We start from the raw sequence: 19,063 nt of genomic DNA, 5'->3' as shown, positions 1-19,063 counted from the left end.
CATGGCCCCACTCCTCAGGACTCCCTAGACCCCTGGGACATAATGGCTCTGTTCCAGGTATCCTGTTGCACAGATCCCCTCTTGTCCTGGGATCCTCCCTGGGCACCTTGATCATCACCATCTCCTGCTCTGGGGGACCCCCAGACTCCCTAGGCATGGCCCCATACCTGGGGCTCCCCAAGGCTCCCACTGTGCCCTGCTCCTGGGACCCCATGACCACAGGGACCCTCTGGACCCATCGGCCATCATGGTCCAGCTCTGGGACTTCCCTGGTTCCTTAGGGGGTGACGTGTGCAGCCCCCCCCCGCAGCGCTCCACCTCCCGTGTAACCCCACGGGAGCGCTCCGTCTCCCGTTTAATCCCCTGCTCCCACAGCCTCCGCCCGGGCCCATTGTCCGCCTGGCGCCCCGGCGCCGGCCCCGGCCCCTCCCCTTCGGCCCCGGCGAGGGGGAGGAACCGGCCCGGCGGGGGCCGCGCCCAGCCTCGCCCCTGCGCCGCCCTGCGCGCCTCGCACCGGCACCGGCTCCGGCTCCTCTCGCTCCCTGCGCCGGGGCCCGCCGCCGCCCCTTCCCTTCGCTCTGCCCCGCCCGCCGGCGGCGCCGGGACCCGCCGCCCCGGCATGAAGGTGCTCCGGCACAAGATCGAGCTGCTGACAGGTAAGACCTGGCCCGGCCGCCCCCGCTCCCGCCGCCCCGGAGGTGCTGGAGGGGGGAGCGAGGCTGGGAGGAGCCGGGCGCTGGGTGATGGGGTCGGGGGGAAGAGCATTCAGCCCCTGACTAGGAGATGGGGCTGACGCCCCTCCCCCCCCCCCCCCCCCGCCTGCCTCTTCTCCCTCAGGTATGGGCTGCTGGGGGGGAACGATGCTTTTTGGGATACGGGAGGTGATGCCTGGGGAGGTGCCAAGGCTGCACCGGGGGAAGCCCAGCCTGGTGGTGCTGGGGGGTGAAGGGGGGGACTGAGTCGGCAGCCTCCTGGTGCGGGGGTCTGCCAAGCAGACAGCCGGGCGGTGCTGGGGGGTGCCTTTGGAACTTCCGGAGCATCCCTGCAGTGCCTACCTCTGCCAGCCTCCCCTGGGAGTCTCCCTGCTGCCTGGGTGACCCGAGGATGGGGCTGGGGAGGAGGTTGCTTTTAGCAACAGCCATTGCAAGACAGCCTGCATCCCCGCAGAGCTCCCTGCTGCCACTGCCGCCCCCCAAGCCTGGGGTGCTTGGCCCCTGCATCAGGTGGCACCAGATCCCCTGGCCTGGTGGGTCCCACACTGTGGCCTGCCCGCTCCTGTGCTCCCCAGTTGGACCACACGGTTAGGCTGGTTTGTGGGGGCTACTGGGGTGCAGACCTGTGCCCCCCCACGGGGGCAGAGCAAGCTGTGGGTGTTTATCCTACACCGGTGGGGCGGGAGGTGGCCCAGGCTGTGTCACACCGGGGTTTTCCTCCACCCCATCGCAGCTCCTGGGGGTGGTCCTGCTCCGGGGGGCGATGCTGTGGGCATGCTTCCGTGTCTTGGACTGGGTTGCAGGTTCCCATCCTCCCTCTCCCCGCCTTGCTTGAGGTTGCCTTGGCTTCACCTCTTGGCAGCGCCAGGCCTCGCTCCTCCGAATTTGCCTCCCCATCTGTTGCGCACTGCTCAGTTAGCCTGGAAAATCCATGCTGACATCCTGTGGGTGCCATGGCTGTGCCAGGGCAGGACGCTGGTTGTCAATGGGAAGACTCCTGTGAGGCCGGAGCATTGTCCGAGGGACTTCTGCTTTCCGACCAGACATGCTGCCCAGTGTTAAACCCTTCCCACAGTCTTATCGTGATGATGATGATAATAGTGTATTTCCTTGCCATGAGCTGGTTCTCCTCCAGTAAGCCAACACTGGGCTGCAGATCCCTGGGGAAGTTAAGCCAATGTGGCTGTTTCCGTCCCCATCTGTATATGCAGTGCCAGGGCCACAGTGGGGCAGAGCACTAGTCCCAAACAGAGCACTAATATCACGCTAGGTTTGGGACTGATTTGGGATTAGGGAGGAGGCGTGTCCCAGCTGTGCCCAGGAAATGGTGGCACCACACAGGAAGGCAGGGTGGGAGCAGAGATGGGTGCGCTTGGGGCAGCACCCTGGGGATGGGTGCTGTTGGGGAGCATTGGGGTGAGCTGGAGGGAAAAGGACTTGCTGCCAGCCACATTGTCCCAGCATGCAATGGGAGCCAAGTTGCTTTGGCTAGGAGATCAGGAGCCATGGCTTCCTCACCAGCCCTCCGCAGTGGCGTGGCTCAGCTGGGCTGGGTGACACTGCCCACAGCCCCACTGCTGTGCTGGCAGGAGCAGGGATGAGGGTACCTGTGGGGTGGCATGGGAAGCAGAGCACCCACAGGAAGCCAGCAGCATGGCTGTGATCCTGCTCGCAGGCAGTTGCACCCATGGGACTCCCCGATGTACTGATCCCTCCTCCATTCCCACGCTCAGCACCACTTTAGGTGACTGTCCATCCCATGCTGAGGATGCCAGTCGGTGCAGGGCTCTGCCATGTCCCTCGCGAGGCAGCTTTCCCCCCACCACTCAAGCAAGGTCACGGGGCCTTTCCTCATTGCTTGGCTGCCTTCCCTCCCATATTAGCTGGAGGCTTTAATTAATAAAGGCATTCACCATACACTAAGTGCTGTTCCCAGCCACCCTGAGGCTGTGGCCACACGGTGGGTTGGTGCGGTCAGCGTGGGACGCTCCTGCTCTCTTTCAGACCTGGCTACCGGTGAGGCTGATTTTCCTTCCATTTTTTAACCCTGGGATTGGGCCCCAGGGGATCGCAGGGTTGCTCAGTCGGTGGCTCTGCAGGCTGCATCGTCTCAGCTGTGCTGGTGGGCTGCAAGTGAGGGCTGTCTGCTTGCATGAAGCCATATCCCCAGCAGCAGCCCAGCTTGGAGCAGCACGCCCCACGTGTGTGCTTCTCCATGGGGCTGTTGGCACCTTTCCCCACTGGGGTTTTGCATGACCCCTGCTGTGGTGGGACCCTCCGTGCAGGGGGTGAGGCAGAGACCTCGGGCACTGGGCTCCCTGGGACTCCTGGGGGGCTTTGCACTGGAGTTTCTCCCTCCAAACAGTTCTGGTTTGTTGGATGGCTCCCAAGGAGCAAAGCAAAGTGCGGTGCCTGCAGAAAGCAGCCAGGTGGCACAGCCTGCCTGGTTTTTGAATGGAAAACGTGGTCAGATGAGCAAAAGCCAGCTTTGGAGGGGAGTTTATGACCAGCTCCTGTATTCCTGCTGGCCTTGCAATGCTCATGGCATTTCTTGGCCTTTTCACATCGCCAACCCAGGCTGACCCAGGTTTGAAGGTGGACAAAGCATGGAGCAGGCTTGGCTGAGGCTGTGGATGGAGCAGGGTCCATGTCTGCTGCCATGCTAGCGCAGCCCCTTACCATCCCTGCTATCCCTGGGGAGATTGCAAAGGGTGGGTAGCCAGTGGAGGGGGTGTGGGACCAGTGCTGGCCTGTTCGGAGCAGCAACTCATTTGAAGGCTTGGCCTTGGGGAGGAAACAGAGGCTGCGAAGGCAAAACACCTGAGGTCTGAATCCTGCCTGAGCGCGGATAATCCCTTTGCACTGGGAACTGCCGGTTACCCAGCCCATCTATACACAGGGGAGCCTGGATTGTCCCCCGTGTCCCCCATGTCTGTCATGTTCCACGTGCAGCCAGCTGCTGGGAGCGCAGGCATCTGCTTGCTCCCCTCTGCTATCGAAGTTGGGCTTGTGCCTGGGGGTGTTTTTGGAGATGCTGGCATTGGGGGAGGTATGAAGTCCTGGTGCCCTGGTCAGGAGCATCCAGTCTCACACCTCTGCTGAGTGGCGGCTCCACGGTGAGGTCTGTCCCTCAGCCGTGGGGCTGAGCTGCTGGCTGGCCAGCACCTGCTTTGCAGGCAAGAAGAGTTTGGGAGTAAAGGCTTCACATTTGTTTTTTTCCCATCATTGCAATACAAACTTCAGGCTTTCTCTCTGCTCCCCTGCTGCTCGGAGCATCCCTCTGCCTTGCAGCATGGCTGAGAAACATCACCCCTCATTCTGGCTGTGCAGGGAGATCTTCCTTTGTCCCACCCATATCTGTCTGCAGCCTAAAACCAGCCAAAACATTGGATTTTCTCTCTCTGACAGATGCTGGAAGCTGGGGTGGGAATTGGAATGTTCTTGCCCTGGGTTGAGTACTTACAGGGGCGACCAGCATGGACAGACCAGGTTGGTCTCCCAGTTTGCCTAAGACTATGCCCTGGAGACAGGGCTGTCCTTAACGGGGAGAACTAGACCTGGGTGGGAGCTGGGAGCTGAGCTCCTCCAGGCACTGCCTGCCCCATGCCTGCTTCCAGCTCCCAGCAGAGGGGCTTGCTGTGGCCCCCAGACAAGCTGAAGCACCAAATCCCCATGGTAGATGGGTGGAGTGAAGCTAATTTGGGTCCTGTTCCCATGGGCAGGGAGACCAGGGAGGTTCTGGGGGACTGGGGAGAAGGGCACCAAGGCAGGTCCTCATGGGCGCTGACATCTCCCTTGCCCCCGGCAGGGCTGTTGCTGCAGGAGATGACCATGGCGGGGCTACATGAGCTGCGCTTCACTGAGGAGAAGCCACTGCTGCGGGGCCAGGATGCCGAGCTGGTGAGTCTGATGACTGCAGTGGCTCTGGCTCCTGCACTTGGGGTGCCAGGACACAGGTGCTTAAGTGGGAGCTTGTGGGTGATATGCTGGTATTAGGTGCACCTGTGTGCACATGTGTGTTGGTATTCAGTGCATGTGTGTGGGCAGACATGCTGGTATTGGGTGCATGTGTATGCAGATGTGTGGTATTCAGTGCATGTGTGTGTGCAGATGTGTGCTGGTATCGATACACGTGCATGGGTGAGCACGGGTTCTGATTTGGTGTGATGTATGTGTGTGAAGATGTTGCACGTACATGCTAATACACACTTTATGTGCACACGTGTGGGCATCATGTCCCCCTGCAGCCAGCGCCGCCATGGAGAGTGGGTGCTTGTTGTGTCAGGGGGCTTCGTGAGCTGGGCGGGAGGAGGGCGGCACGGGAGTAAGGGGCAGCAGGGGGACATCTCTGTCCCTAACGGCTCCTTCTCTCCCCAGGAGAACTCTGATGTCTTCCTCTCCGCTATGGACATGGACTGGAAGGTAGGACCAGCCACGGGGGGTGCCCCCCACCCCTGGGACAGCAGCCTGTGGCTGGGGAAGGCTGCGGGGTGCTGAGTAGACCCAGGGGTGTTGCTGTCCCCCAGTTCCATGGGGACGCAGTGCCTGGTCGGTGTCTTTGCATGGGGCTGCACGTCCATTGTGGTCCCCGGCAGGAGGGGATGGGGGGGTCGCTGCCAGGCATGCCTTGTGCTGGTGCTTAGATGTGGCTGGCAGGTACTTGGTGAGTGGCTGGGGACAAAACCTCTTGAAAACAGGCGAGTTCTTCTCAGGAGGGCTGAGCTGCTTTTCTAGCCTCTCTACCATTGCCATGGCAATGGTTTCCCAGGCGATGCCAGCTCCCTGCTTACATAAGGATGTTTGAAAGCCTCTTTCTTTTTTGGAGGGCTGGGGCATTGCCCCCTCTACCACCCACCTCTCTCTGAGAGCAGGGCCCCTCCGCTCCCCTGGCTGGCACCTGCCCACCTTGTACCTCTGTTTTGCCTCTTCGGAGGAGCCCCATGACATGGCCTCGGGGCTCGCAGGGGCTCAGCTCGTGCCTGGCTCCTGTGTTGGTCTTCATTGCTCTCACACCTCTGCCCAAGCTCATCCTGCACCAGGCTCCTCCTGCACCAGGCTCCTCCTGCAGAGACCAGAGTGCTGGTAGTTGGGAAGGGAGGGTAGTGGGGCTGCCGGACCCCAGCTCTCTGCCTGTCTCTCTCCCAAGGCATCCCCCCTCCCAGGGGACACCAGTGACCGACTTCAGGTTGTATGTTGCTGCTTTGCCAGCAGCTGGGACCGTCGGGAGGATGGGCTCAGGTGGGGCTGGCTGAGCCCTGCCAGGTCTGGCACTGAAACACCAGCACCTGCAAGGATAAAATAAATTTGGATTTCATTCATCCTGGGAGAGAGGCAGGGGAGCCCGGGTCCCCGTTTTGGCAAACCCAAAGCAGTGCCCAGGCTTTTGGGGCTGGCCTGCTCAGTTTCCATCACCCGTGCGGATGGCAGGGTGCAGCTGGGTGGGGAGCAAGGACTTTCGTCAGGATGCTGGGTGGTGGCTGCTGTGGTTCACAGCGTAGGAGGTTTCTGGTGGCCTTCTTGGAGGCCACAAAATTATTCAAAAATGGCAGTGGTGGAAAACAAATGCCACGCTTCCTAGCAGCTCCAAAGCTGGCAAGATGCTGGGGCCAGGAGCGGCAGGGTGTGCAGGTCTGGGCTGTTCCTTGCTCTGCTTGCTCAGGGTCCTTGTTGACCACTGGAGGGGAAACCAAACTTCCTGGTGCCACTGAAGTGAGGGCGACGAGGGAGAAGGAGGCAAGGAGGGACAGGGAAGTGGCAGTGCTGGGCTGCCTGGAGCTCCTGGTAGGGCCACGGGCACCAGTATGGCTCTTGCTCAGCTGTGCTGGGGCAGGGCTTCGTTTGGCATACAGGGGGCGTTAAAGAGCAATGAGTCTCCGAGGGCAATCTTTGCATGCCAGTATTTCAGGAATTGGCCCACAGTGACGCTGAACTGTGTCTCCCTGGTGGCACCCAGGTAGAGTGAGTCCAGACAGCAAATGCCACAGCAATGTACCTGCATGCCCTTGGTACCTAAAAAACCGAACTGGACAAGGATCAAGGCAGCTTTTCCCAAGACAGCCAGGCCCTGTGCCCTCTTGGTTCCCCTCCAAGAGCCTCAGGGTGGGGATGGAATGAGCTTCCCAGGCTGTGCTGTGGCAACCCTCTCCTTTCCCCCACCCCAGCACTTTGCAGGTTGGTTCCCTGCAAAGGCTGGGGGCTGCCTGCCCTTCCTCGGGGAGATCTTACCCCATTTTCTAGGCTCAACTCCTTGGGGTAATTCAGTCCAGCCCACAGCTTATCTCTTCACTGTCCCTCTGCTCCTCCCCACAGCCAGTCACTGCTCCCTTGCCCAGATGCTCTGGCCTGGCCAGGGCCGTGGAGGGGGGAGCAGGGATTCCCCACTGCCTCCATCAGCTGAAGTAAAGCCCTTGGGGCTGCTGGCATAAGCCAAGGTGCAGGAGTGCAGGGGGCCAGGTGCCTCTGCCCTGGCCCTGCTGGAGGTTTGGGCCATCTGCCAGGCAGATGGGCTAGTAGCCAATGGGGCGAAAATACCATTTGATGCCATTCAAGCAGACTCAGCCCTCTTACCTCCCTGCTGCCCTTTTGCATTCATGCCTTACTTCGCCTCAGCTTTTCCACCCCTTCTCCATTTTGCCACCTTCTGTCTTTTTTCACCTGCTCATGCCCCTCTGCATCTCTTGCTTTTTCCTGGAGGCTGTGGCTGCTCATGTGCATTGGTTCCACAGGTAGCAGGGCTGAGGAAATCCAAAATGGCACCTGGACCTGTGAACAGCTGTGTACCTGTGCCAGGAACCACCAGGGAGCTGGGCTTTGTTAGCAGAGATGCATCTCTCCAGGCTTGGATCTGAGCTCCCTGCAGGACAAAGCAGTGCAGAGGAAGGCCTCTCTGGTGGAGGCAAGGTGGATGCTGTCCCGCTGCCTGTCTCTCTGTCCTTCCTTTCTCCCACGTCCAGACCCCCTGGCTGCCCAGCTCTGGGTTGTTTGCAGGACGCTGCTTTCAGTGGCTCCCCACTAGCTCTGGGTGATCATTTGTCCAGGTCAGGGAAAGGGCTGTCCCCAGGGAAAAGTGGCTCAGCCCTGTTATTAGACATCAGAGACTCCACAGGAACAAACCTGCTGGGTGAAGCCAGGGACACAGGGCTTTGCCATGTGGGGAAGCCTGTGCACGTGCTGGTGATGGCAGCTGGATCCCCTCTGCCCATGGCTGCGGTGCATGCAGTGCATGAGGTGCATGGCGAGCTGCCAGGGTGGGGATGATGCAGAGGTGATGGCAGGCTCCAGTGGGCATGGATGCTCCCTATGGTGGGCAGTGAGGCTGAAGGGTCCCTGCTGGATGCTGCCCTGGTCCGGCACTGGCACGTGGCTCACCAGCCCCTTTGGGCAGCTGCTGGAGGGACTGTGGGACTCTTTCTCCATCCATGATTGCTCAGCTTCGTGCTGGAGTGGCACGGGTCCTGGTTGTGATGAGCCAGACAGCAGTGCTGGGCTGGGCAGGGGCAGGCAGGGTGCAGGGGGATGGCACCCAGAGCCTGCTGCGGGGTTTTGGGGATGTGGCGGCACAAGGCTGTCCATGGGTGCAAGCTGCAGGCAGATGGACTTGCCCTCTTGTCAAGCCTTGTTGGAATCAGGGCAGAAACCACCTGCCTGCCTGCATGTGCACACGGGAATACACACACGTGTACATGCACACACAGCAAGCGTCGCCCCAGGGACAGGATCCAACCCCTCGGTGCTGTGGGGTTGTCTTTCCTCCAGCCTTATTTACCTGCCACCAACGACGTCCAGGTTGGGGCTAAATCCTGCACATCCCCTGCGTGCCAGCATCCTGCAGCAGGCAGGATGACCGTGCTGCTGGGTAAGGTAACACAGGTATTGGGGCAGTGTTCACCTGTGCACACACATGTGCCCCTCCATGCACAAGATTCTTTGTGTGTGCAGGTCATTGTGCATCCATGGGCATGAATGATGGCCATGGCATACATGCTAAGGACACGGGAGAAGGATGCAGCAGGCATGCTCCTTATATGCATTTGACCATGCACATACATGCACAGGAACATGTACCAATGCAGACACACAGGGGTCAGCCCCGTGGGGGTATGTGCAAGCATTTTGTGGGGTGCATGTGCTTCAGCATGGGTCATTGTAACTATTTTTCCAAAGTTTGCATGCACAGACATGTGGGTGGACACAGTTTTGCCTGGCCTCTGTGTGTCTGTGTTGGTACGTGTTCCTGTGCATGTATGTGCATGGTCATGTGCATATAATGAGCATGCCTGCTGTGTTCCTCTCCTGTGTGCTTAGCATGTACCCATGTCCATTTGCGGGTGTGTGTGTGCATCCTGGTGCGTATGCATTGCTGCAGGGCCTTGGTCTAGGCAGCTGCAGGCTCGAGCATGATTTTGCATGTTTGCGTGGGGCCAGAGCCGCGTGTATGTGCGTGATGGGTGCAGGTGAGCATTGCTGGGCTCTGTTGTGATGATGCTGTGTGTGTTGCAAGGGGTGCGAGTGCAACCCTGTCTAGGCACCCCTGCCTGTCTCGGTCTGCTGAAGGAGGGAAGATGGAGCGGGTACCGCACAGTGCCAGGTGTTTTTTCTTCATAAACAGGAGTATTTAGGGCCAATTGGAGCATGAATAATTCCCGCGGCAGCCAATGGCTGAGTGCTGGCTCCATTGCAGTGCTCGCCTGCAATGGAGGCCAAACCTGCCGGGGCTGCGCATCGCATCGAGGGGGAAGGGAGAGGGAGGGCTTAACGCAGGGCTGGGGCTCTGCTATAAATCGAGGCGAGGGGCTGAGCCAGCGCAGAGCTCTGCTTCACCCCAGCCTGCAGCACTGCTGTGCTCCACGCCAGGACCCCGTGCTCGGCCCACCCTGCCCTCGCATCCTCGTCCACCCGCTTCCTCACCATGCCTGAGTGCTGGGATGGGGTAGGTACCACCGTTCCCGTGCTTGCTTCCCTCCCTTCCCAGGAAGTTTTTCCTCAGTACCTCTCTTCTTGCCTAGGCTGGACCTTTGCACCCAGCAGGGCTTGGCATGGGCCAGGCAGGTTGGTGCAGGGGGGACCTGCTGCTGGGGAGCCCTTCCTTCCCCCAGCCCCACTGCTCCATCCCTGACGTACCGCAGGTTTCAGGGACGCATTGTCCTTGAGCATGTCCTCCTTGAGCCCAGCGGAGATGCTGCGCCAAGGCTGAGGCTGAGTAAGCACAGCTGCAGGCTGCGCTGCGGCTGACTGCTGATGAGGGGGGCACGCTGTCCCTTCCCCACCTCCAGAGTTGCAGAGGGAGAGGGTCTCTTGCTGTTTTGAAGCAATCCCTCAGATGCTTTCCAGCCTCTGCTGTGATGGCAACACCCGATGGCAATGGGCTGGTGTGGAGAGGGGTGAGCGAGGCGGGAGCACTGCAGCGGCAAGCAGGTAACCTGGACAGGGCTGGGCTCTCTTGGGCACCTATGGGTGCTGCAACCGCCACGCCCCCTCCTCGCCAGGGGCACGGGTTGTCAGTGTCCCCCACTCCTTGCTGCCTGTATCCCCTGCATCCCCAGCTTCTCCCCCACAGTAAACATCCCTGCAGCAAAGGGCAGAGCTGTGGTACCCAGCAGTGCTGCAGAGGCTGCACCATGGGCAGGGATGTGCCTAGCTTGGCGGGCGGAGAGGGGGAGGGTAGCAGTGCTGGGGAAGGAGCCACCACCTTGGGCATGTGATTTTGGGGTGGGATTGCAGGCTGAGCTGTTTGGGCTGTGATGGGGACCATGGGCATGGGGATGGCAAGGAGGCAGTCCTGCGCCCAGGATCAGACCACATGGATGCCTCCTGCTCTGTGACCTTGGGCCAGTCCCTTCCTCTGCCTCAGTTTCCCCATTTGTTGTTGCAGGGGGATGTCCCTACTCATTGCCTGCTGGCTGATACAGCGCCGGGGAGTGGAGGGACAGCTGTAGATGAGGCCTGGGGTTGGGGTGCCCTTGGGGAGCCAAGCATTGTGTCCACAGAGCCCTTGAGCTGCCCTCGGGCACTGCGTCCCCCTGGGGACAGCAGATCTTGGTAAGGGGAGGCACTGCAGTGAGGAGATCCTGTCGTCAGGTGGTTCCTCCTATCTGAGGCCCGTGTCCTTCAGAGTCCTTGGTGGCGTGTAACCCACGGGAGCATCCACATACCTGCTCCCCTCCTGCCAGCCCATCCGTGGGGCTGCCAGTACCTGCAGTGAGGACTGCACCAGTTGGGCAGCCTGCCAGCATCCCCTGCCTGACCCTGTTCAGCATGTGATGCTCCTGCACCCACCAGATCCCAGCTTCGAGGTCACTGCCAGTGGGCTGGCTAGCAGGCATGGGCATCTGGAGGGGACCTCTGGTCCCTTGTCCCCAGCTGATGCCTTGGCCAGCACCTGGGCTTGCAGCCTCAGTTTCCCTTGCTGGCTGGGGATGATGGCTATGAAGGCAAGGCTGGAGCCCTCCTAGCCAGGGAAACTGAGGCACGGGGCAGTTCTGATCTCTGTATGGGGGCACAGCCATTTCAGACCAAGGGATTTTAAAGTTACTTTAGCTGACATTTTTGGGATCAGGCTGCAGCATTTCCTGGGCTGGTGTCCATGGTCTGACCTCTGCCTGTTTGTCCCAGGCACAGTGAATCCAGGCCAACTGGGCCTTGCTGTGATCCCCTACCCTGTTGCCAAAACTCCCTCCGTCTCAGGCCTTCGAAGATCTCCTGTCCCATCCTGTGGTCCACCTGTTCTGTCCCACGATCCTCCTCTCCCAAGCCCTCTTGGATCATCCCATGCCATCCCATGCCATCCCATCCCTCTATCCCTTGATCCCATTCTGTGATCCCATCCCATAATACACCTGCCCAATCCTAAATCCTATTATCCTATCCCAAGTCCTCCCTCCCCTTCCCCCCCCCCCCCCCCCCCCCGCCTTCTGCCACCACCAGGATGCCCAGAGCTGGGGGTTTTCCCAGCATGGCTGCTTCTCTTTCCCTTGAGCTCCCATGGGACCCAGCCACCTGGGGAAGCAGTAGTGAGAGGTGGGATGGTGGGGCAGGAGAGGATGTCTTGGGGCAGGCAGGCATCACCCCATCTCTCCTGTTCCCCCAGGAACATGACATTGAGACTCCCTACGGGCTGCTGCACGTGGTCATCCGGGGCTCACCCAAGGGGAATCGCCCGGCCATCCTGACGTACCATGATGTGGGCCTCAACCGTGAGTGCTGGTCCCTGGGCCATGGGGCGCAGGGGCAGGTGGGAGCGAGGCTGGGGCTGCACAGGGTGCCAGGACATTGGTCAAAGCCCCTGGCTCAGCTCCTTTGCTTCCTTCCATGGAGTATCCCCAGGCTGCATTGGATCTCCCCAGGCATCTGAAAGCACCAGGAGGGTTTGGATGCTCAGCCAGACCCAAAGCCCAGGCCAGGCACAGCCAGGAGTGCTTGGCCACCCTGGTGCTGGCTGTCTGCCTGCCCACACCAGGCAGGGATGGGACATGGGGGATACTGGGTCAGTCCCTGGTGCTGGCTGTCTGCCTGCCCACACCAGGCAGGGATGGGACATGGGGGATACTGGGTCAGTCCCTGCTGCCGCCGCCGGCCTGTTGGTATTCAGAGCACAGACCTGGCTGGCAGCAGGGCGTAGTGGGGGCTGAAGGAGATGGGGAATAGCAGGGAAGGAGGGACCCTGACAGGAGGGAAAGGAGGGGCACCAAGCTAGGGCTCTGGATGTGGGGATGCTGCTCTCTCTGTAAACCTGCAGCCTTGCACCCACATCCCAGACCCCTGTGCTGGGCTGTGCCCCCCAAGCTGAGCTGGGATGCCTGGTGCCCTGTGAGTGGGGAGAAGCATCTCCCCCTCTGCTGGCAGCTGAGGCTGTCACCGGCATGCTACATGAGCTGCCTCACCATCACAGCAGCACTCTTGTGTCCAGGGATGCGTCATATTGGTTGCGATGGACCTTACAACCTGCCTTGCCCTGACATTTTGGGAGGGTTGTCCCAGCACCGATGCCATGGGGCAGGACCCCTCCAAGCCCTGGCAATGGCTGTATCCTGCTGCAACAGTGGTGGCCTGTCCACAGCAGCACTGGGGCTGTTTCTTTGACTTTTTCCAAGCAGGGAGATTTGTGGCTGTTTCTCAAATCCCATGTTTGCTTGAGCCCTTTCTGGGGATTTTGGATAGGGCCAATAATACCCCGGGCTGCTAATCCTGCTGCCTGCCAGGTGGTCCTGCAGTTGTGGGCTTTGCATCCCCCGGTCCCGTCCCTCCAAGCAGACGAGGCTCACCCCAAACTTCTCATCCTCCTTGTTGTGTCCATCCATCTCCATGCCTCCCAACACCAGTAGGGATGCAGCCCTTGCTAACAGTGGATGTGGTCTCTGCTGCAGGGATGAGGAGCCTGGAGGGAAGGGGATGGGAGGGCTTTGGTGGCATGTCACCTCCTGGTTAAAGGGCAGTGGAAGGGCAGATGACCTCTCTCCATGCTCCCCTGGCCCACCTGGCCCCTGTGCTGGGGTGTTTGGTCTCTGATCCCTGCCTGCCCTTTGACAGACAAGCTCTGCTTCAACACCTTCTTCAACTATGAGGACATGCAGGAGATCACGAAGCATTTTGTGGTGTGCCATGTGGATGCGCCGGGCCAGCAGGCAGGAGCCTCGCAGTTCCCTCAGGGGTAGGTGCCAGCTTCGGGGGCTCACTATGCCCGCCGGGATGTCACCTCCCTGCCCGCTGGGTTGACGCTGCCTGGGCATTCGTGCCCTGCCTGCGGGTCTCTCCGAACCGTGACAAAGCCCATGGCAGCCAACTGGCCCAGGGTGGGCAATGGGGTGGTTTGTGGGTGTGTGGTGTTTCCCTGCCCACTTTGGGCAGCCCAGCTGCCCTGTCCCAGCCTTCCCACTCTGCGCGGGTCCCATAACTGTTGTCCTGTGCCTCCCTGTGCCACAGGTACCAGTACCCATCTATGGACCAGCTGGCTGCCATGTTACCCAGCGTGGTGCAGCATTTTGGGTGAGTCACCCTCTCCTCCACAGCTGCCGGCTGAGGGTGCTGGGCAAGGAGATTGGCAGGAGGCAAGGATTTGGGGCTGGAGGAGTTGTCCCTGTAAGCTGGCACCCTGCATGTCTTCTTGTGCCCCATGCTGCGGGTGGAGTGGTGGCCCAGAGAACCCGTGCTGGAGCCCACTGTCCTCCCATATGCACCTCTCCGCTTTCCAGGTTCAAGTACGTGATCGGGATCGGTGTTGGGGCAGGAGCCTACGTGCTGGCCAAGTTTGCGGTGAGCCTGGGGCTGGGATGGGCTGGCCCTGAGTTGCCTGTACCTGCTGTCAGCCTGGGGCGTGGGGAAGAGCAGGAGATGACACCCCCGGGCAGGCTGTGCGGCTGCAAAGGCTCCTGGAGGGACAGGGGGAGTAGGATGGCAGTGCCATGGCCATGGTGGCCAGGCAGTCTTGCCACAGGTTTCCCATCACTCCCAGGGCAGGGCCATGTCAGCCCCATGCAATGCCTGTGCAGTGGGCAGCGGTGCTGGTGGGGGGGCTGCCCTGAGTGCATCTCCCTTTCCTGCTGAGCATCACCCTTCTTGCTCACTGCAGCTCATCTTCAGTGACCTGGTTGAAGGACTGGTTCTCATGAACATCGACCCCAATGGCAAAGGCTGGATTGACTGGGCAGCTGCCAAGGTAGGCAGGGCCCTAACCCCCTCCCCACCCTGGCCCTCGTGGCTCCCTGGGGCAGGAGCCAGCCACAGCAGCTCCGTAACTCCCTGTGCTCCCTCCACAGCTCTCTGGCCTCACCAGCACGCTGCCAGACACTGTCCTGTCCCACCTGTTCAGCCAGGTAAGGGCTGTGCATCCTGTCCCCCCTCCCCCGCACAGGCCCCCTAACCAGCATCCCAACTGGGTCACTCAGGCTGTGCCCTGCCCTGCCTGCCTGGTGCTGCAGTGCCACTGGACCTGCCCCACGCCTGGGGATGGGGTTAGTCAAGCCCTGCCTGTATCCCTCCTGCCTGATCCGGGGCTTAGCTTAGCCTTGATGAGTGTGTGATTCGTGCCCATGTCCTGCCTGGGAGTGCTGCCTGCAGCACTGCTGTGCCCAGCTGCATTGGCCGGCGTCCTCCCCGTCTGCCCACTGGCTGGCACAGCATGGGCAGGCCTGGGGGAGCAGGATATCTCCACGGCATCCAGCAGCACCTGCCCTGATCTTTGTCCCCTGCCGGCACAGGAAGAGCTGGTGAACAACACGGAGCTGGTGCAGAGTTACCGGCAGCAGATCGGCAGCGTGGTGAACCAGTTCAACCTCCAGCTCTTCCTCAACATGTACAACAGGTAAGCACTCCCGGTGGCCCTGCCAGCAGGCTGCCCCCCTGTCTGCGCCACGGCGAGGGCCTGCAGTGCTGGTGGGTGGCCCTGAGGGCCCCATGGGAACCTTGACTCCTGTTGGGTGCTGCCATCACCCTCTGGCACAGGCAGGCAGTGGTGTGAAGCTGGCCGCCAGTGCTGGCTGGGGATGTGGCAGTGGTGGTACCTGTGCCAGAGCCTTGCCATGTCCCAGAGCCCATGGCCATGGGTGGGCATCCCCTGGTCTCCTCCTGCTCTGGGTGCTGGCACAGGCCTGGGGAAGGGGGCAGAGATGCTGTCCCATGCATGCAAGGGGTTGGGAGCTTTGCTTCTCTGCTGGGTGCTGCATCCCACGGTACGGGCTCCACTTGGGTCATGGCAGAGATGGCCGTGGGGTCCTCCATCCACAGGGTGCAGGGACAGCAGGGCTGGGTGCTGCTTCCCAGAGCTGGTGGTGCCCCAGCTCTTGCGCTATGGCACTGGTGGCAGCACCTGCCCACGGGCTCACATTGGCCCTCTTTCTCCTCCATCAGCCGCCGAGACCTGGACATCAGCCGGCCTGGGACTGTGCCCAACGCCAAGACACTGCGGTAAGAGCTACGCCAGTATGGCACAGGGTGTCCCAGGGTGGTGGAGTCCACCCAGGCCAAGCCCTGACTGTGCCCCTTCCTCCTCTCACTTCCAGCTGCCCTGTGATGCTGGTGGTTGGAGACAACGCGCCTGCTGAAGAAGGGGTGGTGAGTGATGGGATAATGCCTGCGGGGTGGCATGCAGATGGTGCTCACATGTGGGCATGCTCATGTTTGCTGCCTGTGTACAGGAGTGTGCTCATGTGCAAACCTACCTGCTAGTGTGGGCATGTGTGCACGTGCATCCGTGCCTGGTTGCCACACCTGGAAAACCTCCCCTTCCTCATATGCCCAGACATGCTTACAACATGCACACTCAGCACACTCCCTGCTTGACGACATGCACCCAAACAGCTGCTAGCACATGCGTGGCACATCAGCCACAGAAACTGTGCAGGTGGCCACATTTGTACATAATGTGTAATTGCATATACACACACCCTCCTCCGGCACGCGTATGTCTGTGCATATGCACATGAGCACACTTGTGTGCTTGTACACATGTGTGACACACAGGATGCCTCATGAGCCCCCCTCCCCTCCCTTTCCAGCCCCCACCCTTGCCCAGACACTGCCTGGCTGGAGGCAGGTCCCCCCTGTCCCATGGCAAGGGATGGTGGTTCTGTGGGCTCAGGGCTTGCCTGGCACCCTGTCTCCACCTGGCTGGGGGGGATGTGCCAGCTGGTGTGCCATGGGCCAGTGGTGGTACCTGTGGGCAACTTCTGGCAGGCTCAGGGCACCCCAGGGTGCTAATATCATCCCTCTTGCCTGCAGGTGGAGTGTAACTCGAAGCTGGATCCCACAAACACCACCTTCCTGAAGGTAGGTGGGTGGCAGGGCGCAACTGGGCAATCCCTGCTGCCCATGAAGTGTTCCATTGCCCTCTGCTCCAGTGTTGCAGGCTGTCCCCATCTCCCCATTCCAGGTCCCTCCTGGGCATGGGGCTGGGGGTGGGTGGGGAGAGCAGGGTGGCCCCAGCAGTGGCATCCTGCCAGCGGGTACCAGGGACAGGGTGGGTGGCAAAGGCACCCTCCCAAACTAAGCAGGACCTTCTCTCTGCAGATGGCTGACTCCGGTGGGCTGCCCCAGGTCACACAGGTGAGCCCTCACAATTTCCCCAGTTAACTGGGTATACTGGGCCCTGAGACATGCACTGGTGCTGTCCCTGGCTAGCAGGGGATATGAGGTGGGCATACAGGTCTTGTGCAGAGGCTGCCAGAGGTAGCTCAGGGCTGAGCAGGGATTTCAGCCCTGGTGCTGCCTCAACTCAGCCTGCTCTTTCCCCACAGCCTGGCAAGCTGACTGAAGCCTTCAAGTACTTCCTGCAAGGCATGGGCTACAGTGAGTGCCAGGGCTGGGCATGGGGCTGGTGCGTGCCTGCGTGTGTGCCTGTATGCGCGTGTGCTGACCTTGACGCAGGAGAGGAGCCTGGCACGCCCACGTGCCCATCCTGATGGAGAGCTGCACGTGCATCTGTGGCGTTGTATGTGCAGTGTACAAGATGTCTATCCGCGCGTTTGTAGGGGCGTGGGGTGTACAGGCTCTGTGTGCACACAGATGGGTGTACAAGGGCTCTGTGTGTACATACGTGTGTGGACAGGGTCTTTGTGCATGCATGCACACTTATGTGTGTGTGAGCATGCACAAGCAGGCGCTGTGTGTGCACACAGATGTGCAGAGTCCATGTGCACAAGTCTGTGTGCGTACGTGTGTGTATGGGTCTATGAGCATATGTGTGTATGTGTGTGTGTGCAGGTCTGTGTGCATACCTGTGTGTGCACACATGTGAAGGTCCATGTACACGTGTGTGTGTTTTCAGGTTCATGTGCACATGCACATGTGTTTGTGTGTGCGCAGGTCTGTGTCCACATGCACAAGTCTGTGTGCATGCACACATGGGGCTGGGCGGGGGCTCCTGGCCCTGCAGAGCAGCCAGCATGGCTGATACTCTTTCTCTGCCGTCCCTGCCCTTCTCCCGCTCCACCCCTGCCAGTCGCCCACCTGAAGGATCGGAGGCTGAGTGGAAGCACAGGTATTGCTCAGTGCTGCTCGGCTTGTGCCCACTGCTGCATGGTGCCTGCCTGGCCTGTGCGCTCGAGCTGCCTGGGCACCTTTGGGAACAGCCTGGGTGCAGGGCTGGCCCTTCCCAGCCAGGTGCCCTCTGCCTCGCTCTGCTTTGCCTGAGATGGCACCCTGAGCCCAGGCTGGGGTCTGAAAAATGGCATTCGGAGAAGTGCCCCCTGCCATGCAGGCACAGTCTTCACAGTGTGCCCACTGTGCCCGCTGGGCATCATGGCTGGAGGAGGGTGTCACCTTCCCTGCACACCCTGGGGAGCCAGGAGAGCTCCCATCCCTGCTTACCCCTTCCCCAGAGCATGGCAGCCGGGGTCCCCACTGCCTCATGCTCAGTGGTCACATGTCTGGGAGATGTGCCCAGTGTACAGCCTGCCCCAGGGGTGCCCTGTCCCTGCCCCACTTTCCCTTGCCGGCCTGGAGCTGCTCATGTTGTCACAGCACCGCATGCTGCAAGCTTGTGCCCAGGGTCATTCACACCGGGAAGTGGGACCAGCAGCTTTGCTTGTGTGAGGCAATGTCAGCTCAGGTCCTGCTGGCTTTTGGAGGGAGCTGAGCACCCTGGCCATTTCTCTGTGCCCGTGCAGTGCCATCTGCCAGTATGACCCGCCTGGCACGGTCCCGCACAGCATCCCTCACCAGTGCCAGCTCGGTGGATGGCACCCGCCCACGTGCCTGCACCCACTCGGAGAGCACTGACGCCATGGGGCAGATCAACCACACCATGGAGGTATCGTGCTGAGGTCCATGCCTGCCGCCGACGTCTCCTCCAAAGCCATCTCCCATCCGTCAGCATCCTGCCAGCACCCAGCCGCCCCGTGGACATCCTTCACCAGGGCCCTTGCTCCTTCGGGGTCAATTTGTCTTCTTTGCCGTTGGCCTCATCCCCTTGTCTGGTACTGGAGAAGGAGGGGGGGCTTCACTTCACTGCCTCCCAGCTCCGGCTCCTGGCTTTGCCCAGCAGGCACACATGGTTCTACATTGGTCCTCACCCTCCCTAGCATCAGCTTGGCCCTGGCTTGGGAGGGTGGGTGGCAGGGGGATGGGGCCAGGATCGGGGAGCAGGGGCAGGGTGGTGAGATGGGGGCAGGATGGTGGGATGGGGCAGGACAGTAGGACAGCAGGACGTGGAGAGGACACAGGAGGTAGGTTGGTCCCCCAAGGTCAACGAACGGCTCGCCAAGCCAGAAGGAAGACAGGGACAGGGAGCAGTGCTCACTAGGAGGTTGCTGGGCCCCTCCTGGTGATGCAGCTCCCATGTCTCCCTGCTGGCCCTCTCTGGGGAGAGCTAGCATGGGATCACCCAGCACACCCAGGACCTGCTGCCCCGGAGCTGGCTG

At 60.9% G+C, this 19,063-nt stretch overlaps 1 protein-coding gene across 4 annotated transcripts; it reads left to right on the top strand.

The window, feature by feature from the left end:
* Window positions 1-619: 619 nt before the first annotated feature.
* Window positions 620-18,465, top strand: NDRG4 (NDRG family member 4; the record flags this gene model as incomplete). 4 transcript variants are annotated; one of them, XM_082319945.1, is made up of 17 exons in its annotated part: window positions 620-656; window positions 4,522-4,613; window positions 5,091-5,135; window positions 11,800-11,905; window positions 13,239-13,359; window positions 13,632-13,694; window positions 13,901-13,961; window positions 14,278-14,364; window positions 14,465-14,521; window positions 14,906-15,009; window positions 15,555-15,611; window positions 15,707-15,758; window positions 16,425-16,472; window positions 16,713-16,748; window positions 16,940-16,991; window positions 17,644-17,682; window positions 18,311-18,465. In XM_082319945.1, the coding sequence occupies 17 exons, from the start codon at window positions 620-622 to the stop codon at window positions 18,463-18,465; spliced, it is 1,212 nt and encodes a 403-aa protein (XP_082176071.1). The 4 variants fall into 4 exon arrangements, with proteins under 4 accessions (XP_082176071.1, XP_082176072.1, XP_082176073.1 ...); XM_082319946.1 differs by lacking the exon at window positions 17,644-17,682; XM_082319947.1 differs by lacking the exons at window positions 620-656; window positions 4,522-4,613; window positions 5,091-5,135 and adding an exon at window positions 9,622-9,642.
* Between the last annotated feature and the right edge of the window lie 598 nt (window positions 18,466-19,063).

The sequence above is a fragment of the Platalea leucorodia genome (assembly GCF_965183815.1).
Source record: "Platalea leucorodia genome assembly, chromosome: 8".
Classification (NCBI taxonomy): Eukaryota; Metazoa; Chordata; class Aves; order Pelecaniformes; family Threskiornithidae; genus Platalea; species Platalea leucorodia.
This window is presented reverse-complemented; position numbering and strand designations above follow the sequence as displayed.